This window comes from Malus domestica, chromosome 04 (assembly GCF_042453785.1).
Source record: "Malus domestica chromosome 04, GDT2T_hap1".
Taxonomy (NCBI): Eukaryota; Viridiplantae; Streptophyta; class Magnoliopsida; order Rosales; family Rosaceae; genus Malus; species Malus domestica.
The window spans coordinates 5,525,446-5,552,396 of record NC_091664.1 but is presented as its reverse complement, the minus strand read 5'-3'; the positions used below and the strand labels follow the sequence as shown (position 1 = coordinate 5,552,396).

At 37.7% G+C, this 26,951-nt stretch overlaps 3 protein-coding genes, 1 long non-coding RNA gene and 1 pseudogene across 4 annotated transcripts; 2 read left to right on the top strand and 3 right to left on the bottom strand.

Annotated features, from left to right (window-relative positions):
• Positions 1-471: 471 nt before the first annotated feature.
• Positions 472-3,146, bottom strand: LOC114824339 (uncharacterized). Its single transcript, XR_003772567.2, has 3 exons — positions 1,738-3,146; positions 1,262-1,352; positions 472-690 (listed from the first exon to the last, which is right to left on the bottom strand). It is a non-coding gene; the product is annotated as an uncharacterized lncRNA (long non-coding RNA).
• A 7,177-nt stretch (positions 3,147-10,323) lies between these two features.
• Positions 10,324-11,901, top strand: LOC114824601 (acyl-[acyl-carrier-protein] desaturase, chloroplastic-like; annotated as a pseudogene).
• Positions 11,902-18,251: 6,350 nt separating this feature from the next.
• LOC103432771 (PHD finger-like domain-containing protein 5A) lies at positions 18,252-18,756 on the top strand. The gene has a single exon (XM_008370976.4). It carries the CDS (start codon positions 18,265-18,267, stop codon positions 18,595-18,597), a length of 333 nt encoding a protein of 110 aa, XP_008369198.2. The 5' UTR covers positions 18,252-18,264; the 3' UTR covers positions 18,598-18,756.
• Positions 18,757-23,158: 4,402 nt separating this feature from the next.
• LOC139194948 (uncharacterized) lies at positions 23,159-23,515 on the bottom strand. The gene has a single exon (XM_070820109.1). It carries the CDS (start codon positions 23,513-23,515, stop codon positions 23,159-23,161), a length of 357 nt encoding a protein of 118 aa, XP_070676210.1.
• Positions 23,516-25,196: 1,681 nt separating this feature from the next.
• LOC103432770 (endochitinase EP3-like) lies at positions 25,197-26,634 on the bottom strand. The gene is made up of 2 exons (XM_008370975.4): positions 26,159-26,634; positions 25,197-25,724 (listed from the first exon to the last, which is right to left on the bottom strand). The coding sequence occupies exons 1-2, from the start codon at positions 26,568-26,570 to the stop codon at positions 25,318-25,320; spliced, it is 819 nt and encodes a 272-aa protein (XP_008369197.1). The 5' UTR covers positions 26,571-26,634; the 3' UTR covers positions 25,197-25,317.
• Positions 26,635-26,951: the final 317 nt, after the last annotated feature.

Here is a 26,951-nt window from a genome sequence, read left to right as displayed (position 1 = left end):
AATCTTGATATTTCGTCGGCTCATTTTTAAGGTGACAAATCTCAGCCGTCAAACTGTGCCCGTCACCAAAACAACATTGCGACAAAATATTTTGTCAGCATAGGTTGTTTTTTCGCGATGAAGTTATTTGTCGGCTTAGTGATCTTGTCGCGACAAAATATTTTGTCGGCTGAGTAATCTTGTTGCGACAAAACATTTTGGCGGCTAAGTAATCTTGTCGTGACAAAATGGTTTTTCGGCTACGTAGTCCTATGACAACAAATTGGTTTGTCGGCTCAAATGACTTGTGTAGACAAAATAATTAGTTGGTTGAATCTTTTGTGAACAAAAACATTTGTCGGCTAATTAATTTTGTGCCGACAAAACATGCCAAGTCCAATATTTTCTAATTTTTAATAATATTTTTAACCATCACAAACAAGCAAGCTTAAGAGATCGAGAAGGGGCGTGAATGAAGAATTAATGTAGGAACAACACAAAATTCATGTAATATAAACTAATGTAAGGTTCACAATTCGGTGTAGTTACAAAATACAAAAATATCTATGTTTTCATTTCGAGATTACTATAATATAGATAAAATATCCTTAAGTATCACCATTCTCACTATAGTCCTCATCAAGTTGATATGCAGCATCATGAAATCGGGAAACGATAAGGATCATCATGAAACACTCCAGTATCAAACAACTGTAGAAGAAAAACAAATTAAAAAACTTGATTAGCAAATGTTAAGGGTGCTAAATATCATTGACATTAAGGAACGCAAGGCCACACTAGAGTGGTCTTTCTAAACAAATAACTTATGAAACCATAAATGTGTAAACAACAAGATAAAGATATCTACTAATCAAGTTAACTTACCAACGCCATGCAGCATCACAACCTAGCAAAATTACATGTTTAATAGATACCAGGTAATAATCAAGTTAACATCAACTACTTATATGTCATTCATCACTGTAAACAACAAGATAAACATTATAAACAGCAAGGCAACATGATTATCACACTCTGTAAACAAGGCAGCATGATAAGTAGATCATATAAATCCTTGAAAGGTCTATAATTTATATAAACATAACAATACCAATCACCTATCTAAGTAGGTTATAACTCTAGAACATAAGCATATGCACCTGGAAACATAAATAAACTATACTAAAGTATCCTAATTCATCATTGTTTATAATCTTTATCAGTGCAAACAAGAAGATATAGACATCTACTAATCAAGTTAATCCTCAAATATCAAAATTACCTGGTGTGAATGATCCTCACATTGGTCTCCATGCCGTGCTGATACCAGTTGTAAGCTATCTAGCCCAGAATTCCACTGAGCCATAGACAACCTGCAAGTGTTATAGAAAGGAAAAACAAATATGTCAAACCTAGACCACAATATCGAAAAATTACAGTGGAAATTTGGAATTAAAGTCAAAGGACATTGCTTTCACCAATATTATACAAATGGATGGCCAAATCAACCAAAAATTGGAAACCTAGATCATAAAACTCGAACCCAAATGAAATAGTTCAATTAAGAACATGTTTTTCATCCATATATGCGATTCAATCAAAGCAAATACAATTATTTCATTTTCCAATAAAAACATGGAAAACGAATACAAAAACAAACAAACAAGTTAGCAAATTAATGTGGTAAGGAAAATGCATATACAAAATGGCGAAATTATTTAGACGAAAACACAATGAGCAAACTAAATATTGACTTACTAATAATCTAGATCACTATCGTCATCAGTAGTACTGCTTGAACTATCATCACCATGACTACTATTTTCCTCATTGCTTATGTAGTCATCAGTATCTATACTACTTTCTTCATTATAATTGTAAATGAATTCATTTTCATCAATTCTAGGAAGAGCCCCAAGATCTATAATGATGGAGTCAATCTCAACTGCAACTGGATGAATGTTTTCCAAGCAGTACGGAGTCAGAGTTTCATCAATGTGTTGTACTTGTGCCATATCAGGAATGTCTGATGAAGAGTTCTCTTGGTATGTCACATCATCATCACTACTATCACCCTCAGAGTTCCCCTTTTCCGGAATATCCCATACATTTCTATGTTGAATTCTTTGAATTACTTTCCAACCAGTACCTGCCTTAGGATCAGCCACATAAAACACTTGCTTCGCTTGAGTGGCAAGAATATAAGGATCATTATCATACCAACGAGTGTTTGTGTTGACTGATATTAAGTGGTAGTCGCGCTTTATACTCCCTCGTCTAGAAGGGTCTGTATTGAACCAGTGGCACTTAAATAACACCACTTTATATCCCTGTCTATATAACAATTCAATAACACTAGTCAACTTTCCATAAAATTCTAGTTCTCCAGTATCGACATCTCCAGGCACATACACCCCACTATTCTGAGTGATTAATCTATCATCTCGTTCGGCAACTACAAACTTAACCCCATTCACAACACAACCTTGACATGTTTCAGCTCGCACAACACCTCTCGCTAACTTAAACAACTCATCATTATATAAAGGTGACTTTTCCTTTCCCAAGCTCCTCATCTAGTAATATGATGGACAATGTTATGCACAAATTATTTTAAAATAATGCAACACGTTACAATAACTACAAAGTTCGACTTACATGTTCACGAAACCAAGAAGGAAACTTATCTTTGTGTCTTTGCTCCACGTTTGAACTACTTTCACGCTTTATTATTTCCTCATGCTCCCTGCTTAATAAGTCAAATAAATATTAGAGTGGGGAAAACATTATCTTTCGGAAGCATCCGTTTGAAAAGTGCCATGAAATAATCATAGCATGTGTTGGACATTCCAAACATGACCTTGCCATGCATGAACTCCACAATTGCCGTTAGTACAGAGAAACCTTCACACCCAGGGTACAATTCTCGTTGAGCTTGTTTTAATAATCTCTCAAACTTTTCATGTTCTTCTCTAGGCATGCTGGACTCATCCACTTCCACATTATCATTGTTGATTGTGTTATCATCCTCCTCCAACGCATTGTTTTGACTAACATGCGTGTGTGGATGAAGATCATTGATTACATTCATTACATGATCATTATCACTTCCTATTTCAGTAATAGGTCGCGACACTGGTTGTGGGTTTGAACAACTTGAAACAGTTCTCAATCGTTCCCCATGATGAGTCCATGTAGTATAATTGAATGACATTCCATATCTACCCAAATCTTGCTGAATTTCTCTCAATGACTTCAATCTACAGTTGTTACAATTCTGGCATGGGCACTTAGTATAACCCTCAGCGTTGACATGTTTGCTTGCAGTTTTCAAAAATTCTGAAATCCCATTTAAATATTCCCTACTCACTCGATTCTGATTTCGTATCCATTCCCTGTCCATGGCATATAAAGTATGTACTCCCTGTTTACATGTTTACAAATTTAATTTTACATGCAACATTCATTAGGACCAGCAATTAAACAATGAATAAGATAGGCTGAGGGTGACGGTGTAAAAACATACCTTACCAAAGAAAGCAGCTAGCCTAGAATATAATCAGATTCTTCAATATATAAGCCCAGCCTTGTAACCGCCCTCTGTATAGGAAAATTGAACAAATTTAGAAAGATATATATATATATATATATATATATATTCCAGTAAAAAAATTGAAAGGAATTAAACCCTGATTCCACCAATCCATATATAGTACCCAGCCACATCCCCCACCCCGCAGAAGGTAAAACAATTGCAGATGAGAATTAGAAGGGGAAGAACCCACAATATACTCGCAAAAGAATCGAAAAACAAAAATGAAAACCCTAAGAGAATTACACAGAAAACTGATGGGTTTATCCATCAGAAACGTAAATTGAAGATGACAATTAGGAGGGAAAAACCTTTTTTAGGATTTGACTTTGACGATAGTTTCGATTTCCACCGGAAGGAGGCTGTCGATCTGTCTATTTGCAGCGACGGAGATGGAGGTGGAGAGGGAGAAGGATAGGGAGAAGGAACGGGACGGAGAGAGATGACCGCTTCGTGCGCCTAATTCTTAATTTTTTTCTTTCTAACTCCCTGCGTCTATGTTGATACCGCTCTTTTATCCCGCGCGCCTCCTTTTAAGTTGTTAAATAGTGTTTTCTTAAGTTTAGAATTGTGAGTGACATGCATGGTACATTCAAATAGCACTGGCTAGCAATTTGTGCATTTAAATTTTGTCTTATACTGATTTCTAATTTTAATAGAGGGTTTTGATTCGAGGTTTTTTTGTTATGTATAACAAACGCACATTTAGAGTTTATTTATACTTTCATTAAGTATAACATAAGAATTTGTGGTATCCACAAGTGTAAATATTTTAAATTGAAGATCGGGCTCATTCATTGTATTCATATAGGATCAAGGAGTGTAGCTGTAAAAAATCATCAAAATCGGAGTTAAAATAACCGTTAAATCGTGATTTTTTGTTTATAACCGTCAGAACGTTTTGTCTCCTTACATGATCTCTGAAGGTTTGTTTTTTGTTTACCAGCTGAGGACTTTACCTACTCTAATCACCTTCGAACAAACTACTCCTCCGTCTACCGAAATGCGAAGAGTACCATGGCTTGTTGGATCCAAAGATTGGCTTCTGGTCCTAGTCCTAGAGGCCGTGGTCACTAGCTAGCTAGCATGCGTACGTGCTTATCCAACATATTGTCAACTTACAGTTTGATAATAATTAGTTGATGCATGGTCTAATTGCAAGAGCAAGCTAGTGCCAAGTACTTTTTTTTCCCTTCTTTACTTTGTTATGAAATCCATTGAAACAAAAGCAAATTATAGTGTGAGCCCTTTAAAAGTCCGGTTATTGGAAGAGTTTGCTTACTAGTTTTAGTTTAGTTGAATACCTCGTTATGGAGAAGAATACACCAATTTAGATTATTCTAAACATCATATCATAGCTTTTATTCTCTTCTTTTCTATTTATCGAAAGTCTGGTATATACGACTTCTTATTAGTTATATTTGCAAGGGAATTTTGTTCTTTGTAAATTAAACTTGAACCTAACGTGGTACATTCAATTTGAACTACGTCCATGAGGTAGCCATATAGTTTTTCATTATAGAGAAGAAGATTAAAAAATATAAGAACAAAGTGTTTCTCTCCACTCATTGCTCTTAGCGCAGCTCCAGCGTTAATCATTGCCCCCGTTGATGGGCAACCCAATCCACTGCCAACAATTGGATTGAAGGCGAGCCTGAGAAAGAAGTCAGGCGAAAATCCGCGGGCCTAGCGCCTGAGTGATTTGATGCAAAGCTGACATCAGCCTCAATTTAAATTATTAAAAAATAATTAAAAATACATATTTTAAAAAAAAATTGTAATTTTTTTTCTAATATGCCTACCATGCTCTTCCACCTTTGGTTAAAAATCATAGTTGAAATTAAAAATAAAATTATTTTTATTATTTTATTAAAAAAAATAATATTTTAATACCAATAGTCTGGGCTATTCAGTTTAGGAGTAGAAATGCATTTGGGCAATTACTGTTCACCAAAGGCAGTTACTGTTCACTAAAAGTAGTTACTGTTCACTAAAGGCAGTTACTGTTCATTTAAGGAAATTGAGTTGCCTATTGCCCAGGGGCCTTACTACACTAGAACTGCTCTTAGGATCAAAATTGGAATTGCTATGCCTTAAAAAAAACAAAAAAAATATTTTTGATGTGCTTTAAAAATATTCAACTGTAAAATAAAGCAGTTGAGCATTTGATAAACTATATTTTTATAAGTGTTGTGAGTATGAAAACCAGTGTAAAAGTGGTTGGTAAATTTTAATCTAAAAGTAATATAATGAATTGTATAAAATGACAAAAGTTGACATAATAATAGGGTGGTGACAACGACGACGGTGGTGAAGGCAGTGACGGTGATGGGTATGACAATTGGCACAATATGGTGTTGGTGCCAATAATAGGGTGTGGTGGTTAGGTTGTAGAGGTAATAATGGTCCTAGAGTCAATGCTAGAGGTGATGGTGGTGGTTGTGCTGGTGGCATTAAATTATAACGGCCGTGATGGCAACGATGGTGGTGATAGTGGTGGTGCTGGTGGCGTTTGTCGTGGTGTTGGTGATGGTGGTGACAATTGTGGTGCAGCAGTGATGATAACGATGATAGTGGTAATGGCGGTAGTGATGCAAGGTTAATGGATGTAGTCGTAGGTGGTGGTGGTCAATTTGTTCTTTAACGAAGAGAATGTGTTTGGGTAAATAAAAATAAGGCAAGCTATTAGGCATATCCATTTTTATTGACGCAAAAGTCGCACGACTTCGGCCCACCAACTTCAAGGCCAAACCAGGGCTTGGACGACCATCTCATGTCACTCTAACCTGTCTAAAGCCTCAAACACAAAAATCCTTCCAAAGCACGTCTGCCACATAGATGGCCAAACTCGAGAATATCTCACCTCCTTAGAGGCCTATGCATGCATCATCCGACATGTTGATGTCACCACTGTGAACATACAAACCGCCACAAGACACAGCTGAAAGGCCACTTACTAGGAATTACATTCACTGTCAGCACCAAATGATCGATTGACCCCTGTTCCAGCTCAGCGATATATCAAGGTTGCTCATTCTTCATTGCCTATAAATAGAGCTAAAGGTGTTCAAGCTGATGACCATCGTCAAGTTCAATCTTTACGATTAAACAAACCTTGAGTGATTCTTCAATCAACCTAACTGTTTTTCAGCACAAGTTTAATTTCTCTTTAGCAAAACTCTCTTAGCTGTTTCAACTACAATCTCAAAGTCTCTCTTCGAATCAAACACTATCTACGATCCTTTAAATCTAAAATTGTTACAGCTCATCCATCCCGTGGTATAATTCAATTGATGAGCTATTCCAACCACCCTTATTCCCTCTTAGAGGCGTATGTTTTGTACTAATTTCAATTTTACACTAGCGATCTTGGAAGACTCCTCTAGCACTTTCCCTTCATGGCCTGAATCTTGTTAGAGTTGTACTGCTTTCTTTATATTTGCAGTTGATTTATATTTCAAGTTATGTAGCTCGGCCCATTGGCCTAGATTTTACTTTTGTGAACGTTCGTAATCTTGACTCCATCATGAAATGCTTACATTCTGCTTCTTGCTTTAGTTTCATTTCTCTTTTATTTACTTTTTAGGTAAGCATACATGAAGTTACACTGAGTTTTTAAGTCCTTGTTTGCTCGAGGCACATTAAAGAACTTAACCGAACTAGCATCCCACTGGTGCACAATCATTTGGTTAAGATGCCAGAATTACAAGCAACTTTCACACACGCTCAATCAAACATTGTTTGTTGGCAGCCTCCAACAGTGGGACTTCTATTCTCTTTTTCTCTTGAGTCATCCCGTGGCGCCATTCGGGGCAAATACGTGTTGAACCCAGTGCAGACTCCATTCTAGTTTTGACACCAACATAATATGTGTAGATGGAGGGTATTGTAGGATAAAAATAACTTTTGAAAATTAATGAGGGTATTGCAGGATAAAAATATGCACTAAAGGCTCAATTCAGCTTTTTATATAAACAACTTTTGAAAGCAACTTACATGCGACTTTTAAAAGCTGATGTTTGGAAGTTATTGCTTTAAAAATAAGCATAATATTTTATTTTCGCCAAATGTTTTTTGTTGTTAATTTTAAAGTTAAGCAGTTTTTTGATGAAAAAACCAATACCAAACTAGGCTTTATTAGTGTTTGACTGCATTTCTTAATTAGCTTTCTAAAAGTCCTTTCACCTATAGGACTTATATCTCAAATATTAGAAAGTCATAACTGAGTTTTGGTGTCTCAAGGCTTCACCAAAAAAATTGGACATAAAAGTCCCTAAAACAAAAAAAATTCAAACCTTACTGAAAATATTAGAACAAAATTCGCAGGGATAATTTTTTCATAAAAAATAGTTACAAAAAAATTTTTATTGGAAAAGAGATCGAATAGTTTCAAAACAAATAAAGAAAATAAATAATAGAGATGTGCACATTCTCATCCCACGTTCTACCCATGTAGATTTTACAGAATTGATCAACGTCAATTGCAAAAGTGGTTTGCTGAATCAATGGGCATTTATAAGAACCCTCACGTCCATACACCCACCTCTCTCTATGTGTGAGTCACGATTATAATTTTTGTGTTTGTAGGGTTTTGTTGTGAAGCCGAGGACCTTGCCAGATGAAATGGTTAACTTGATGGTGTGGCATTGCACAATTCATGGCATAAGCGCTCTGACTTATAGGGCACTATTAATTTAACTATTTTTATGTATTTTTTTTTTTTAAAATTCTGGTAATATTTTCACTCAAAACTAAATTAAGGTTAAAGTACTATGATGACATCAAGGGGAACTATAACCTGGTGTCTGTAATTCAATTATCCATTGGAGCAGGTGATAATTGCAAAATGTCTCTGATGAGGTCTCGACTACCAATTGCGGAACCCGAGACTTGGCAGTTTCCGGTGAAATTAGGGGTGTCTGATTTGTATAGATGAAGGTTTAGAGGGTGGATATTAGTGCCGATTTATGTTTTTATTCCCATTTTTCTTCTAATTCATGTTTTTAACATCAAATTTTCGTTCTTTTAGCATCTCCAAATTTTCGTTTTCTTGTAGTTCTAACTTCATATATTGTGAGGATGAAAACAATTTCGATGAAGAGGGCATTCGACATTTAATTTAAGAGCTTCCCTCAACATAACATTATTCGGTAAATTCTAATATCTTATTAGAATTTAATATTATTTTGTATTTCTGTTTTATTTATTTATTTTTTCACTTTCGTCTGGGCTTGAAGGGAGTAAAGGACTCAGCAATATAGCAACTCACCATGCAAACACCACTACAAGTCTACAACTGCACATTGCGACTTGAAACAAACTCCACTCTTCCGTTTTAACCTTTGGCCAACGTAAAACTCCTCCCTATATGACTTATTATGTAACATTGCCATTACTGTATCCAATCATCATACAATAAGTTGTTTAGTAAAGATTATGTTCTCTATTTTTAAACACATGAAAACAACTTAAGTGGTGTGTAGCGCTTGTAATTAAAAAAAAAAAAAGCCTTTTGCATGCATGGTAATGCGTGCAGGAAGGCTAGTTATATATAAATTTGAAACATTTCATGAAAGTCCAGTGAAAGAATGAGCAATTAAAACTATATTGTGTCAAATAGGTACTGTTTCCATAAAAGCTTAAAAGTTTACATTATATATTGGTGACATATCTTTTAGTACTCCCCTGCCTCATTGAGGTGGAACATCGACCATGTCACCAAGGTGGATACTGGATACTATTCATTGGTTGCCCCAGTGATATATACCCTTCCGTCCAGTGGCGGATCCACAGTGGGGTCGTCGGGGTCGCACGACCCCTTGGAAACCATGGAAACAACCTTGAAGCTCCCATATGCGACCTCTTGGAGCTGTGGTCGTCGGGGTCGGAGGCACGCCAACTGTTCGACAAAAGCCCTGAACGAAAACTGGGCAGGAAGAGGAAGAAGAAGCAGCCCACTCAAATGAGCTTGGTTGTGTACTTGGTTGCATGCCTGTTTTTGTCAAGTGAATGATATTTATACATGCTACTTTTTATAACTCTATCCAGTTTAATTGGTCTTTCTGATAAAGAAATGATAGGGGTTGGAGGAGTGCTATATGAGAACGAGAACATTAAGAAGATACGGAAATTAATTTGAAACATCAAGTTGTCAGGGAAAGCAAAAATTTGGATACGCCAGTAACAAGACAATAAAAGAGGAAGTTTAAGTGAAACCTACTTGCATGAATCCACATAAACGAATTATGATGTGATTTATGCCAGAATCTTGGGTCAGTCCCTATACTTTATTATTGTTCCATGCACAGATTAATTCGACACTGCACCAAACGCCCGACTAATGGAGTTAGTACTATCCGACGACTATTTATCTTATCCGACTGAAATAGTCAATACAGTCCGAAGTACCAAACGAGGCTAAAAAAAAATTTCGCGCTGCGCGCGCTATGACCCCATAAACATTTTTTCCTGGATCCGCCACTGCTTCCGTCTAATGGTTTAACCAGGCATGCATGCAAGGCACATGAGCTTTCATGTATGGCGTGCACGTACGCAACACATGATTATCTGTTTTCCGAAATTATTGGGAAGATTGTTATTCAGTTTCTTTTGCTTAATTGGTTGGAATTATGTATAGCTAGCTAGGGATTTCATTAACTCATCAAGTCATCTTTGCTTAATTTGTAATATTAGTTATATATATCTATATATATATATATATAGAATCAGTGTATTATATTTTCTCAGTATCTATGCATGATCGATCGATCGATCTTTTACCTTTAGTACCCTCGTCCCTGCAGGATTATCGATCATCTACATTTCCTGTCATTAGTGATGATGATGACGAACTGCCTAACACCTCCAAGTGCGCCATGGCCTCATCCAGTGCTAGTACTACTCTCGGCCCTGCAGCTTCCAAGTGAGAAACTTCAGAGACTACATAGTAATAATTAATAATCTTATAATTTGCTTTACTTGGTTTACTAACTGCTGTTATTATTTTGTGCTGTTAATATCAATTATGTATCACGTGTGTGTATATATATATGTCAAGATAAATTTATACATTCGAACTGGGCTAGTTAGCTTTAATAATTGTACATGCATGCTTGCAGAGAAAGAGAGCTCAGGATTGATGAGATTAACATTAGTAATGGGAATTATGTACACAATTACAAGAAGGCTTTCATGCCTCAGCGCGAGTTGCGTTATCAAGAAATTACACATTCTATGCCAAGTCAAAAGATTGAGATATTCAAATACCTAGAGGACTGGGCTGAGCACAACATTTTGATTCACTTGAAACAAGTTGACAAGTGTTGGCCACCTCAAGATTTTCTTCCTCACTCTCGAACTACTGGTGATACGGATGGATTTCTTGAGCAAGTCAAGGAACTAAGGGAGAGGGCAAATGAGATTCCTGATGATTACTTTGTTGTTTTGGTCGGAAACATGATCACTGAAGACGCCCTTCCGACTTACCAAACGATGCTTAATACATTGGATGGAGTTCAAGATGAAACAGGTTCAAGCCCTATTTCTTGGAACAGGGCATGGACTGCTGAAGACAACAGGCATGGGGACCTTCTCAATAAGTATCTCTATCTCACTGGACGAGTCGACATGTCCCAAATTGAGAGGACCATTCAGTATCTGATTACTTATGGAATGGTATTTACTTAGGACCCCTAGCTAATTTATTAACTTAATCACTTAACGTCTTTTAATGTGTTTAATTAGTTTTCTTTGTGTATGCATATAAACGTATGTGCTTAGGATCCCGGGGGTGAGAACAACCCTTACTTGGCCTTCATATATACTTCATTCCAGGAAAGGGCTACCGCTATCTCTCATGGGAACACTGCCAAACTTGCCAAGGAGCATGGGGACTTGAAGTTGGCGCAAATATGCGGTACAATAGCCTCCGATGAGAAGCGCCATGAGGCGGCCTACAAAAAGATAGTGGCAAAGCTGATTTTACAGTCATTTCTTTAGCTCACATGATGAAGAAGCAAATCACTATGCCCGCTCACTTGATGTATGATGGTCGTGATCACCACCTTTTCCACCACTTTTCCAGTGTTGCGCAGCGCCTTGGATTATATACCACCAATGACTATGCCGATATACTGGAGTTGTTGCTCTCCGTGTGGAAGGTTGAAACCCTAACCGGACTTTCACCTGAGGGCCGAAAGGCTCAGGATTATGTTTGTGGGTTGGCCCTAAGAATAAGAAAACTGGAGGAAAGAGTTCAATTAAGGGACAAGCGACCACTCACCTCCGTACCTATCAGTTGGATCTTTGGTGGACAAGTGAGGGTCATCTGACAAGCTATATATATGTGTGGTTTCTTATTTTTAATACAACACATATCTTGGGGAATCTGATCTATCTGTGATAACATCTGGACGAGATTCTATAAATAACTTGATTCCTAAACTGAGGGTTAGTGCGTCAAGACTTTTGTTACTCTCCTATAGTCATGTTCTTGATTCAGAAGTTATTCTTATATTTCAAAATAATGAAAGGTATCCGTTGGAGCTGAAACCTGGTTATTTGAGACTCATATCATATAAATTCTTCCCAAGTTGTTGAAAGCGAGTAGTCATTTAGTGTTCGGGAAGATCCATCGTTCTTTCTTAACGAATGAATATATCGTCGATATGTCATTGCTAAAGTGTGAATATCATAACTGACAACTAAACATATCAACATTTAATTGATGATCGCATCGAATAGATCTCCTACACAGAATTATTGTAGAGACTAAGGGGCAATAATATGTCTTGTGAAATATTTAATTAGGAATCAAGTTAAACATCTCTATGTCTTCCTAAACTGGTGTTTTATAAATTTAGAAATATGATCACGAGGAAAAATATTACTACCATATAAATTATGAAGAAGCGATCCACCGCTATTATCTAATATGTGACTCTGTTAGTGTTCGAATGAGCTATGCAACTGTGAGCTATGACTACACAGATTTCCTCAAATAATAGAAGACATTACAGTACAAAAATGGAAGAGATGATGGTAAAGAGAGAGAGAGAGAGAGAACAGAGAATATGAATCTGAACATTCTTCACACATTCACCATTCCATTCATCTAAGAGAGAAAAAGAATTCCACTCTCTTGTAACTGTTGCACACTTTTGGTAGTATTCAAATTACATTGAAACAATCCTAGCCTACCATCTTACACCCTATGAGATGAAGACACATGTCTACTGACTTACTTAAGACCTTTTGTTGAACTATAAGTATTTGAGCTGAAATGTTTTAGAATAAGTTTTGTTTAAATTGGTGAATCCACTTGTGCAGGATGAGGCAAAGTGTAAATGTCTAGTTTTGTAAAAAGGCCATGAGTGCCATGTGTTGGTAGATCCATGAAATTAGAGAGATGTGTGTCTAGGATGAAATGTAGTAGTTTATGTGGTCCCAAGTTAAGGACCTTCAGTTAATGTAAAGCATGTGAGTGCTCATTTTCTAAAATGAGTAGCAATATTCCTCTGTAAAGCTTTCTGCAGAGAGAAGAACAAGAAACCGTTCGCTTTCTCCAACCTTTGTTCATCGTGTGTTTTCTGTACAGCTCCATCTTCATCAAAACTCTCATTGAAATCAAGTTACACTAACATGGCCTCAGAGCCAGGTTGGGTCTAACAATCTGGGCGTAAATCTGTGAAGCTATTTTTGAGCTCAATCGAAGCTTCGTGAACGTTGTCGATTCAGATCAAAACATGTCTGGATCTGGAGGCTCGGAAGTGAGGACTCCAGTTTTCTCCGGTGAGAACTACGAGTTCTGGAGAATTAAAATGGCAACGATATTCAAATCCCTTGGGTTATGGAATCTGGTAGAGAAGGGGATTGAAACCTCAAATCCGAAGAAGAAGGAAGCTGGAGAAGCATCGAAGGATGATGAAGAAATGGTAGCTGTTCTGATGAAAGACGCAAAGGCTTTGGGAATCATTCAGAATGCAGTCTCGGATCAGATCTTCCCACGAATCGCCAATGCCGAGTCAGCTAAGATGGCATGGGATTTGTTGTACGGGGAGTATCACGGTGGTGATCAGGTACGATCTGTGAAATTGCAGAATCTTAGGAGAGAGTTTGAATATGCTAGGATGAGAGATGATGAGTCTTTATCTAGCTATCTTACACGGTTGAATGAGCTAATTAATCAAATGAGAACATTTGGTGAATCTCTGTCGAATGAGAGACTGGTGCAAAAGGTTCTGATTAGTCTTAGTAAACCTTATGATTCTATCTGTTTGGTTATAGAAAACACAAAGTGTCTAGAGACTGTAGAGTTGCAGGAAGTAGTTGCAATCTTAAAAAGTCAAGAACAACGGTTTGATCTGCATACTGTTGATACTACTGGGAAAGCATTCTCATCTTTCTCAGTGAGTTCAAAAGAGCAGGATAGGGGTGAAGGTCAATCTGGTTCATCTCAGTTCCAGAAAAATTGGAATAACAAGGGCAAGAAATGGGGTTCAAAACCTAAGTTTCAGCAGAAATTTCCTGCTAATCCTGCACATAATGCACAGTCAATGGGGCAGATAGGTACAAAACCACAGTGCAGGGTATGTTCTAAGTTTCACTTTGGAGAGTGTAGGTATAAAGGGAAACCTAAATGCTATAACTGTGAAAAGTTTGGTCACTGGGCTAGAGAGTGCACAGTAGGTAAATTAGTGCAAAAGGCAAATAGTGCTAATCAGGTAGAGGTGACAGGGAACCTGTTTTATGCAAATAGCACAATCACTGAATCAAAAGTGAATGGAGAATGGTATGTAGACAGTGGTTGTAGCAACCATATGACAGGGGATTCTAAGTTGTTGATAGACATGAAGACAAATGTGGTTGGCAAGGTTCAAATGCCCACAGGGGAACTCATGAATGTGGCAGGTTTTGGTACACTTGTGATAGACACTAGCAAAGGCAGAAAATATGTCAAAGAAGTAATGTACCTACCTGGGTTGAAGGAAAATCTGTTAAGTGTGGGGCAGATGGATGAACACGGTTACTACCTGTTATTTGGGGGAAAGATGTGTAGTATCTTTGATGGACCTTCATTGGATTGTCTTGTACTCAAAGTTGAAATGAAAAAGAACAGATGTTATCCTTTGACACTGATACAAAATGATCAGGTTGTACTGAGAGCAGGTATTTCTAAGTCTACTTGGATATGGCACAAGAGACTAGGCCATCTGCATTTTAGAGGTCTTCAACAGCTTAAGAACAAAGAAATGGTGCATGGTCTTCCAGTTTTAGAAGAAATGGATGAAGTTTGTGAAGGTTGTCAGTTTGGGAAACAGCATAGAGAGTGGTTTCCAAAGAATCAAGCGTGGAGAGCAAGTAAACCTCTAGAACTGGTGCATGTAGATCTGTGTGGTCCTATGCAGAATGATTCTCTTGCGGGCAACAAATATTTCATGCTTCTTGTAGATGACTGTACAAGAATGATGTGGGTTTATTTTCTGAAATACAAGTCAGATGCATTGATCTGTTTTAGAAAATTCAAGTCCATGGTGGAATTACAAAGTGGTTTTAAGATAAAATGTTTGAGGAGTGACAGAGGGGGTGAATTCACATCTTGTGAATTCAACAAACTGTGTGAAGATGCAGGGATTCAAAGACAGTTATCTATGGCCTATACTCCACAACAGAATGGAGTGGTAGAGAGGAAAAACCGAGCTGTGGTTGAGATGGCAAAAGCTATGCTTCATGACAAAGGACTACCATACTACTTATGGGCAGAATCTGTACTCACAGCTGTCTATATATTGAACAGGTGTCCTACAAGAGCTCTTGGAGAAGTAACTCCATTTGAAGCATTCAGTGGTCGAAAACCTGGAATTGCACATCTTAAAATCTTTGGTTGTCTGTGTTATGTACACACACCAAATGAGTTGAGACAGAAACTAGATGCAAAGAGTGTCAAGGGCATATTTGTAGGTTATGCAACCTGTGAAAAGGGGTACAGAGTGTATGATCCTCTTAGTAAAAAGCTTATACTCTCAAGGGATGTTGTGTTTGATGAAAATGCAGCCTGGGAATGGAAGACAGCTCCTGAGAACTATGTAACTGTGTTTAATCCTAGTGAGTTATCTGTGCTGCCTAAATGTATCTCATCAGAGACAACTCCAGAGGAAAATGATTATGTTTTGTCACCAAATCTGGCATTTTCTCATGAATCTGTAAGTGATGTGGACAGCAGCATGAGAATGACTCAAGCCTTTGATCACACTCCATTGAAATGGAGGAATCTAGATGATGTCTTGGCACAATGCAATCTTTGTATTATGGAACCTGAAAAATTTGAAGAGGCAGCCAAAGATGAAGCATGGATGAAGGCTATGAAAGATGAACTGTCAATGATTGAGAAGAATGCAACATGGGATCTGGTGAACAGACCAAGTGATAAACCCATAATTGGGGTTAAGTGGGTGTTCAAGACCAAGCTTAATCTCGATGGGACAATGCAAAAGCATAAGGCAAGATTGGTAGCCAAAGGATATGCTCAGAAACCAGGTGTGGATTACAATGAAACGTTTGCACCTGTAGCTAGACTGGATACAATTCGGACTCTAATTGCTTTGGCAGCTCAGAAAAGTTGGAAATTATACCAACTAGATGTGAAATCTGCTTTTCTGAATGGAGTACTCGAAGAAGAAGTTTATGTAGAACAACCAGATGGTTTTGTGATCAAGGGGAGTGAAGACAAGGTGTACAAGCTTTATAAAGCTTTGTATGGTCTAAAACAGGCGCCAAGAGCCTGGTATAGTGAAATTGATACCTATTTTGCTCACTGTGGGTTTGTGAAAAGTCAGAGTGAAGCTACTCTTTACATCAAAGCAAGGGGAGGAGAAATTCTGATTGTTTCAATCTATGTGGACGACATAGTGTATACTGGGAATAGCACTGAAATGTTGAAGGAGTTCAAGGAAGACATGATGACAAAATATGAGATGACAGATTTGGGGCTCCTTCACCATTTCCTTGGTATGGGAGTGATTCAAACTCACACAAGCATATTTATCCATCAAAGGAAGTATGCTGGTTCTTTGTTAGATAAGTTTGGTTTGAATGAGTGTAAATCTGTGTTTACACCACTGGTTTCATCAGAGAAGCTATGCAAAGATGATGGCAGTGGTTCAGCAAGTGAGGAACAGTATCGAAGAATTGTTGGAAGTTTGTTGTATCTCACAGCAACTCGACCATATATAATGTATGCTGCAAGCCTTCTAGCTCGATTCATGCACTGTCCTACAAATAAACATCTTGGAACAGCCAAAAAAGTGCTTAGGTACATCAAGGGAACTTTAGATTATGGTCTGGAGTATGTAAAGGGAAAGAATGCAATGCTAATCGGATTCTGTGATAGTGATTGGGGAGGATCTGTTGATGATAGCAAGAGTACTTCTGGTTATGCATTTTCCTTTGGCAGTGGAGTGTTCTCATGGGCCTCAGTGAAGCATAATTGTGTAGCACTCTCTACCGCAGAAGCAGAGTACATCAGTGCCTCTGAAGCAACTGCTCAAGCCATTTGGCTTAGATTTGTTCTTGAAGATTTTGGTGAGATGCAAACTGAAGCGACTCCAGTACACTGTCATAATACAGCAGCAATTGCAATTACTAAAAATCCTGTTTTCCATCAGAAAACCAAGCACATTGACAGAAGGTATCATTTTATCAAGAATGCACTCCAGGAAGGGATAATCGATTTGGTGTACTGTCCAACAAATGAGCAGGTGGCAGACATATTTACTAAGGCTTTGTCTAAGGATCGATTCAACTATCTTCGAGATATGCTTGGTGTGAAATCAGCTCAAAACTTAAAGGGGAGTGTTGAACTATAAGTATTTGAGCTGAAATGTTTTAGAATAAGTTTTGTTTAAATTGGTGAATCCACTTGTGCAGGATGAGGCAAAGTGTAAATGTCTAGTTTTGTAAAAAGGCCATGAGTGCCATGTGTTGGTAGATCCATGAAATTAGAGAGATGTGTGTCTAGGATGAAATGTAGTAGTTTATGTGGTCCCAAGTTAAGGACCTTCAGTTAATGTAAAGCATGTGAGTGCTCATTTTCTAAAATGAGTAGCAATATTCCTCTGTAAAGCTTTCTGCAGAGAGAAGAACAAGAAACCGTTCGCTTTCTCCAACCTTTGTTCATCGTGTGTTTTCTGTACAGCTCCATCTTCATCAAAACTCTCATTGAAATCAAGTTACACTAACACCTTTGAGACTTAAACAAATAAGCATACAACCAATTTAGCTAAACAAACTAGCAATATGAGCTGGAAATGCAACTGCCACATCAGATCACAATTTACACACTAACAGACTCGAAGTCAGACCATCCGCATATTCCCCAGCCCGTCATCACATTGCCCTTCATACTCTTATTTAATTAATTAATCTCGTGAACATCATTTTTGGACACTAGTACTTTAGTTAATTAAGATAAACCCTCACTTTCCATTTTCTTTGTCCCCAGCTTGTTCCCCACGAAAACCAGTTTTCTTACTTTTCAGCTGAAATTGACTTCTGAAAGTGGTTTTCCTTGATCAGCAAGTAAGCCCCAAAATCTTCCTTCCTATTTGTGACTGTTGTAGTCCTCACTTTGCCAATATATATTGCAAGGGACTAGCATCAGTTAGCACATATATTGTTGCACAAATAACCACAGGAACATGGCGAAGCATCATCCTGACCTAATTATGTGCCGGAAGCAACCGGGAATTGCCATTGGAAGGTTGTGTGAGAAGTGTGATGGCAAGTGTGTGATCTGTGATTCTTTGGTTCGTCCATGCACACTTGTTCGGGTGTGGGATGAGTGCAACTACGGATCGTTCCAAGGACGGTGTGTTGTGTGTGGAGGGCTTGGAATTTCTGATGCTTATTACTGCAAAGAGTGTACTCAGCTGGAGAAAGATCGAGATGGCTGTCCCAAAATTGTCAATCTAGGAAGTGCCAAAACAGATCTATTCTATGAACGCAAAAAGTATGGTTTCAAGAGAAGATGATGACTTCACTATTAAATTGAATTGAAATTTCACTTATCTTCCTTGAATTATCTTCTCGTTTTGAATATTCAGGTTAGACGCATTCTGCTTCATTGTGGTATCTCTCTTGTATTTGACTCTTATGAGGTTACAATTTAAAATAATGCTACGCTTACCACATGTATATTTGTATCTAATTCATGACATATTCAATTAGGAAAAATGCTAAAGAGATTACATTTTTGAACCACGTTGGTGTTCCATCTCATGTCATTTAATGAGTTTAGCTCATTGGATGTTGGTTATATGTATCGCATGCCACATCACGTAGTTACCAATATGGTCACCCTAGCATTACTCATTCAATTAACATCTAATGACATAGAATCAACATTGAATGAAACAAAATAATTATCACAAATGCATGGTCCTTTATCTTTTATTACCAACTCATTAGCTTGGACCTCGTTAATTAATTTCATCCCTTATCAATTATCCCTTGTACATTATGAGAACTTTGAATTGGCACTTAGAGTTAGAAATGTGTCATTTGAAAGTTCCTTATTTAGTATCTTTCTGGTCCATTTTGTAGTGTTTCAGTAGTAGCGTTCTAATGTTTGAATTGTTAATTGAAATTGTTGCCTTTTATCAATTGGGTCTAAAGTTTTCCGGTACTTTAAAATTCTCTCATGCAAACACAAGGTAAATGTGTACATTTCAGAATCCTAACACAAGAGCGCCAGTTTGGCCCTTTTTTATTTTATATGTATGGGTATAGTGGATAACTCATTTTTATTAAGGCTATGTTTTGGTGAATAATTTTCATGTCTAGTAAAGGAATAGATCACAAAGGTATGTAAGAAAGATTTGAAAACGACACATTTCAAGTAGGGACTTGAAAACTCCTCCCACGTGCCTTTATAATCCTCATCTGATGCATTTTATAATCCCTCAACATATTTTGTGATTCATTCCTCATTAACTTGGCCTTGGTCCCTGAAACTTGGAAATCCCTCACCCAAAACATAAGGGTAATGTTTTTCATCTTGAAAGAACACATTAAAAGCCTTAGATGTTGGAGTTTCTTGTGCAAAAATAAAAAATTTGTTATAAATATGTAAAAGTTAGAGAGATAACCTTTACTAGTGATAGGAGCGAAGTAGGTGTAAAATATCACACTGAAACTATAGCACAAGAGGATGACAAATAAAAGAGGGAGGAATAGATACTGAAGTATTAATCTTTCCTTTCTTCTCAGTATATCTCTCTTTCATTTAACATCAGTCGGAGCGCTCTATTTATAGAGTAACTCCGTATTATTACAGTTTGAAATTTACAATATATCTTTTGAAAAACGATCTCTTTCATTTCCAAAGTCCACATCTTAACACTGCCAATGTTTTCATTAATATGCGAATGTAGAAAATCCAATCTGTGTGGGCATTGAAAAATCTACCAAGGTTTTCAATATCATTGTGGGCATTCACTATCCCACCAGCATTTTCTACACTCTCCCTTGGATGCCCACATATCAACATCAGTTGCCTTATTAAAACCTTGCTTGGAAAAACCTAGTGGGACAAAACCATAGCAAAGGAAAAAAGTACAACTTTACCTGGATTATTGATATAGTGTTAAGTATGTATATGTTGCCTCGTTAAAACCTTGATAGGGGAAAAATCCTAGTCGAAGGAAAAAGAGTACAACATGCATGTATCATGGATGCTCCCCCTGATATATATCTCCCCTTGATTCCGCATTCTCCAAATTTAGCTGTTTGGTAAGTCAACGTAATCCGATACTTTGCACTAACTTTTGAAACGTGTTTTATATCTTGCAATCTCGTTTTTCTCATTGCGTTTCCTTGTAAATACCTATTTGTAACCCACAAGGTTTACACCAGGCGGGGTTTGGACTACTGGTCTAAAAACATTTCGCCTTTCCAAGGAATTTAATTATGTCTGGATTGCATCTTTCCACTTAGGTCAATCTTCTCTCTGTTTACATTCATCAACAGAGCATGGCTCAATATCATCACTTAATATGATTTCAGTGGCTACTGCGAATGCGAACATATCGTCGATGATTATTTCATTCCGATCCCACAATTCATTTGTACATGCATAATTTATGGAGATTTATTTGCTCTCATGTATTGCTGTCTCTTCATGGACATGTGTCTCATCAAGGACATTTTCTTTTTTTGGAAGTCCAGAATCATGAATTGTAGATTTGTCATTCATCTTCTCTTCTTGAATGATTTCATTTGGATTCAGCTGTGCACTTGTCTTTCTCTTTCGAGGGGCTGAATCTTTTGAACCTGGGGGTCTACCACGCTTCAGGCGTGCTCCAGATAAATCATTATCTGCCGCTTTATTTTGTCCAACAGGGACATCAATCCTTGCATGTGCATTTTCAGCTGGTATATGTTATTTTGTCACTTTTATAGCATAATTAAATGCATCTGGCATTTGATTGACAATGCTTTGAAGATGAACAATCATTTTCCCTTCATTTTCACATTGAGTGCTACGTGGATCAAAATGAGATAACGTGGGAACAACACATGTTAGCTCTTTCCGTTCTTCTGGAACGATCTTTTCTCCCTCTAATGATGGGAAGACTGTCTCATCAAAGTGACAATTAGCAAAATGAGCTATAAACATATCACCTATCAAGGGTTCCAAATATCTGATGATAGATGGTGAATCAAAACCCACATAAATTCCCAGTCTACGCTGAGGTCCTATTTTAGTGCATTGCGAGGGTGCAGTAGGCACATAAACAGCACAACCAAAAACTTGTAAATGTGAAATGTTTGGCTGATGCCCAAACACGAGTTGTACTGAGGAGTATTGGTGGTTGGCTATAGGTCTCAATCAAACTAATGATGCAGCATGTAAGATGGCATTTCTCCATGTAGAAACTGGCAATTTTGTTTTCATGAGTAGAGTGCGAGCTATTAATTGAAGCCGCTTGATCAATGCTTCTGCTAAACCATTTTAAGTATGGACATGCGGAACATGGTGTTCAACATCAATGCCCAATGTCATGCAGTAATCATCAAAGGTTTGAGACGTAAATTCACCATCATTATCAAGTTGGATTGACTTAATGGGGTAATCTGGAAACTGTGCTCATAACTTAATTATCTCATCAAGAAGTTTCGCAAAAGCTACATTTCAAGTAGACAAGAGACAAACATTTGACCATCTGGTAGATGCATCAACCAAAACCATAAAATATCGAAATGGTCCACAAGATGGTTGAATAGGTCCACAAATATCCCCTTGAATTCTTTGCAAAAATGACGGGGATTCAGCATCAACCTTTAGTTGTGAAGGTCTGATTACCAACTTCCCTTGAGAACAAGCTTTGCAAGGGTTATCATTTGTGATAGCAATATGTCTGCTCAATAATAGATGTCCATTGGAGTTGGTAATGATCATACGCATCATGGTGGATCCTGGATGACCCAGACGGTCATGCCAAAGCATGTAAACTTTTGAATCAATGAACTTCTGGTTCATGACAGTATATAATTCTTATGTATGTATAATACAATCCACTCAACAAACCACGCAACTTCTCCAATATACGCTTTTGGGTATCATTGGAGGTAATGCATAGATACTCCACATTTTTTGCACTTTTAGTTTCAATGTGGTATCCATTTAAACGTATGCCTTTGAAACTCAACAGATTTCGAGTAGATCAAGTAGCATACAACGCATTTTGTATGGACAATATTGTTCCATTTGGTAACATAATCTGGGCTTTCCCTGAGCCTTCAATTACATATGATTTGCCTGATATTGTTGTTACCCTTACTTTTGTAAGCATCAAGCTTAAGAAATACTTTCGATCACGAAGTATTGTATGTGTGGTTGCGCTGTCTACAAGACAAATATCTCTGCCATTTCTCATGTTTTGAGAATAACCATAGTTTTTATCCATGCTTTCTGAGTAAAAGGGGATCATGGTTAAAAGCAACTTATAACATGAAATTTGAATGCCACTTTTATTGAATCAAAATGCTAGTTTTAAACTACAAGTTCAGAATAATAAAAGTATATCAAACATAAATGATTTAGTCGAACCGATACACTTCATTCCCCCTTTCCATAATGAAGTTCGAAACATCTAGGTGAGTTGCGTTCAACTGCCTTGATAAGTCACACACTGGATCAGGTATATCTATTGGTTTAGCCTGATCGAGAAAATTAGTCTCGACACCTTTCTCCTTGAAGGAGGCTTGATATAGATCCACCAGATGTTTTGGGGTACAACAGGTATGCGCATAATGCCCATGACCACCATACCTATGGCAAGCTCTTTCAGAATTTCTGGGAGCATTGTTTATGTGAGCTTTGCCTTTGTGGCGATTCATATTTTTGAAGCTTGGGCCTGAATTTTGCCTTGGAACCTGGTTATGAGATTGACCACCATGGTTCTTGCCTTTCCTGTTCCACCAACCTCGCTTGTGGCCACGTCCTCATTTATGATTATCGCCACCAGAGGATGTGGTGTTCACTTCGAGGGAAGCATCATTCACTTCTAGGAATGGTGCAGATCCAGTAAGTTAGGACTGATGATTTTTCATCAGGAGCTCATTGTTTTGTTCAGCTACCAAAATCACAGATATCAGCTGGTTGTATTCAGTGAAGCCTTGCGCTCTATACTGCTGCTGCAGGAGCACGTTAGAGGCATGAAATGTGCTGAAAGTCTTTTCCAGGATATCTTCCTCAGTAATAGTATCCCCATAGAGCTTCATCTGAGAGGTAATTCTGAACAACGCAGAATTATACTCAGCCACTGACTTGAAATCTTGGATCCTTAGGTGAGTCCACTCATAGCGAGCCCTAGGAAGAATCACCGTTCTCTGGTGATTGTATCTGTTTCTTAATGCCTTCCAGAGAGCCAACGGATCTTCAACCATTAGGTATTCACTCTTTAGTCCTTCATCAAGATGACGATGAATAAAGATCATGGTCTTCGCCCGATCTTAAGAGGATGAGCTATTTTTTTTCTTAATGGTATCTCCAAGATTCCCTGCTTCTAGATGGATCTTGGTATCCAGTACCCAGGTAAGGTAATTATTCCATGTGATGTCCAGGGCAGCAAAATCAAGCTTTGCCAAGTTCGTCATTCTCTTTTCTGAAAGAAAAATGAGATGTGTAAGAACTTGCAATAATATGTATTCTGGAGTTATGTAGTGTTAGAACTTCTGGTTCTTACAAGTTTTTCATTTTGATCTTCAGGCCAAAATGATAAGCATTCGAAACTTTAGGCTCGAGATTTTCAAGATGAATGAGGAAGGCGATTGTACCACACCATTCTCATTGAAATAATATAACATAGGATGGGCGATTATTCCGCACCACTCTAGTAGCAGGAAAATTTAAATACGCATAGCAAGGTGGGCGATTATATCGCACCACCTAAAATTGCAATGAAATTAAATAGCAGGCAAATTTAAATATGCAGGGTAGGGTGGGCGATTATACCACTCCACCTAAAATTTGCAGTAAAATTAGATCTGTAGTCCAAGATAGGCGATGATATCGCACCATCTTGGATTGCAGTAAGATTAAATTTGCAGTTCAAGATGAGTGATTGTACCGCACCATCTTGGATTGCAGTAAAATCAACATAAATAAATACTGGGCTAGTAATCAAGATCTACACCAAACAAGAAATCAAAGATGTATGTAACTGTTAGGTTGAGAACTAAAAGCAGGCATGAAGCAAACAGTTCGTTGCGAGAGTATATCGTGTAGTTGAGGCAGATGAAGAAGATGAATAGTAAAATCCTTAAAGGAAACATTTTTTTTTCTTTCTTTCGTTCAGCGAAGAGAAATGAGAAATGGTTAGGTGTTTAGAAACTCGTTTTGATAACGTGTTATAAATATGTAAAAGTTAGAGAGATAACCTTTACTAGTGACAGAAGCGAAGCAGGTGTAAAATATCACACTGAAACTATAGCACAAGTGGATGACAAATAAAAGAGGGAGGAATAGATACTGAAGTATTAATCTTTCATTTCTTCACAATATATCTCTCTGTCATTTAACAGCAGTCGGAGCGCGCTATTCATAGAGCAACTCCGTATTATTACAGTTTGAAATTTACAATACATCTTTTGAAAAACGATCTCTTTCATTTCCAAAGTCCACATCTCAACACTGCCAATGTTTTCATTAATCTGCCAATGTTGAAAATCCAATCTGTGTGAGCATTGAAAAATCTATCATGGTTTTCAGTATCATTGTGGGCATTCACTAACCCACCAGCATTAACATGCAAGGATTTTTGTTTTTTGTTTTTAGCATGTATATTATTACCCCCATTTGGTTGTGGCATGATTCTCCCTTGCACATTATTTTCACAAATGAGCTGTTGAAATTTAACCAAATCTTATTTAATTAATTAAATCTCCACCGTTCATGAGTATCTTTTGTTTCTTAGGAGAGCAAAGCTCTTTGGTTGTGCTCATCAAGTGCATCAGTGCAAGGCACATTTGGTTAACCGGTCCAGCCCGTCTCAAGAAAGGTAATTTTTGTTCGTTAATTAGTGGTCTTTGCATAAAAAACAAATAAATTCAAATGAGTGCTCATCTATAAATTATAATCCTGTTTTTCATTTATTCACGTCGTCCATAAATTTTTATTTGACAAAAGGAAAACAAGAATGAAAGGAGAAAAATGATCCTAGGATCCTAGTTAAGCTAGTATATAGTAACTAGCAGGTGAGATTGTCACCAGGAGCAACACCAAGTTGGTTACAATATTCTGTGTAATACTCAACACGTCTCTGAACTGTAGCAGGATTTCCACCATCGCATTCAAGCGCACCATTGATGGCTCGAATGGTTGCACCGAAACCTTCACCGATGACCGGCCTAACGTTGTTCATCCAGTACCACAGCGCCGTTTTGAAAGCAATGACAGGGTCGTTGGCCACGGTTTCAGGAGAGTTTAGTCCATCAAACCCAATGCTCTCTCCGGCCGGACCGTAGTTGAAGTTCCATGATAGTTGGATAGGTCCACGCCCATAGTACCCTTTGTTTGGGTTGCATGGATATTGTGTGTTGGTCTCATCACAGTAGTCTTTTGAGGCTCCATCTATCTCTTCTATGTAGCAAAAATCTGCACAATCATACATCATCGAGTATTACTTAGCATTGATTATTGAGTTCAATTATCTGCCAGCTTTTCTTTCTGGGTGCATGTATAAAAATAGCTAATAAACTGTATTATTATATATATCACGAGCCTTCAAGCGATAACCAGTTAAGTTGCTACGTTAATCGCGCGTTTAAACCCACTCTACATTATTTTTTCATGATTCAACCGTTTATTTTTAAATCTTCTTACACAGATCAACTAGCCTCCAACTTTCCGATCTGGACGATTTTTGGCAATGATGATCTTTATTAATCATATTGCTACCGCTAATTATGTCTTTTAGAGTGGTTAGATCTACTTTCATGCATGAAATATATATAAGAGTTCGGCTGATAAGCATACATATGTAGGTTTGCACGTGTAAACAATAAAGTGGGGGGGGAAATATAACTTACGTCCAGTCTCGTGGGTGACATGGGCAAAGAAAGCAGCAATCTCGCGCTTAGAGTCGTCAATGGAACCAATCCTACCGAACTGAGTATAGGAATTGAGAGCTTCAAGGAAGGTAGCTCGGGAGTAAAAGTTCTTGCCGGCACAACTTGCGTCCGCCTGATCAATTATCCCGTTGAAGAATTCGGGCGTTACAATATCCGCCACCACCACATCGCTGGTACTCGGTGTTTGAGCCGGCGTCTTGCAAGGCCCTGACTTGCAGCCTGTGCCGCAGTAGGCATCGTCTGTGCCACAGTAGCCGTATTGGCTACAGCACTGGTCTGCGGCACAGCCACAGTTCTGAGCGTCTGCATAGCCGGACAGGACTCCCGTGGCTACAATAAAAAGGGTTAATATTATGCTTCTGGCCGCCATTTGATTGATTTCTGAAGCTGTGATTGAGTGATGAAGAAGAAGGTGGAGTTGGATATTTATAGTGGGAATGGAGCAAGCAACTAGCATTATAGCATTAATTAATGGGTGGGACCGTGGGAGAGATGGGTCGTTAAAGTTTGAATTATGCAACTAGTGCGCATGAGAGTGGAGGACTTAAACCACGCGGTACAACGCCAAATTGGCAATCTCGTGTTAATTAAAACAAAAATATGTGTAATTTTATTTTAAATTTTGGAGGTATTTTTGTTGTGCGTGAAACACATGTAATGGTACAATTATCTATAAGTTGAGAATAGTTTTTTTAGTAAATAGTTAATTTTTAACATAAATATCTCACAATTTATATACTAACTTGTAGTA

Excerpts from the sequence above, each read along its gene's own strand:
- LOC103432771 (XM_008370976.4), top strand. The coding sequence starts at position 18,265 with ATGGCGAAGCATCATCCTGACCTAATTATGTGCCGGAAGCAACCGGGA.
- LOC139194948 (XM_070820109.1), bottom strand. The coding sequence starts at position 23,515 with ATGGTTGAAGATCCGTTGGCTCTCTGGAAGGCATTAAGAAACAGATAC.
- LOC103432770 (XM_008370975.4), bottom strand. The coding sequence starts at position 26,570 with ATGGCGGCCAGAAGCATAATATTAACCCTTTTTATTGTAGCCACGGGA. Across the intron at positions 25,725-26,158 it reads TGTCACCCACGAGACTGGAC|ATTTTTGCTACATAGAAGAG; the intron begins GTAAGTTATATT and ends ATGATTGTGCAG.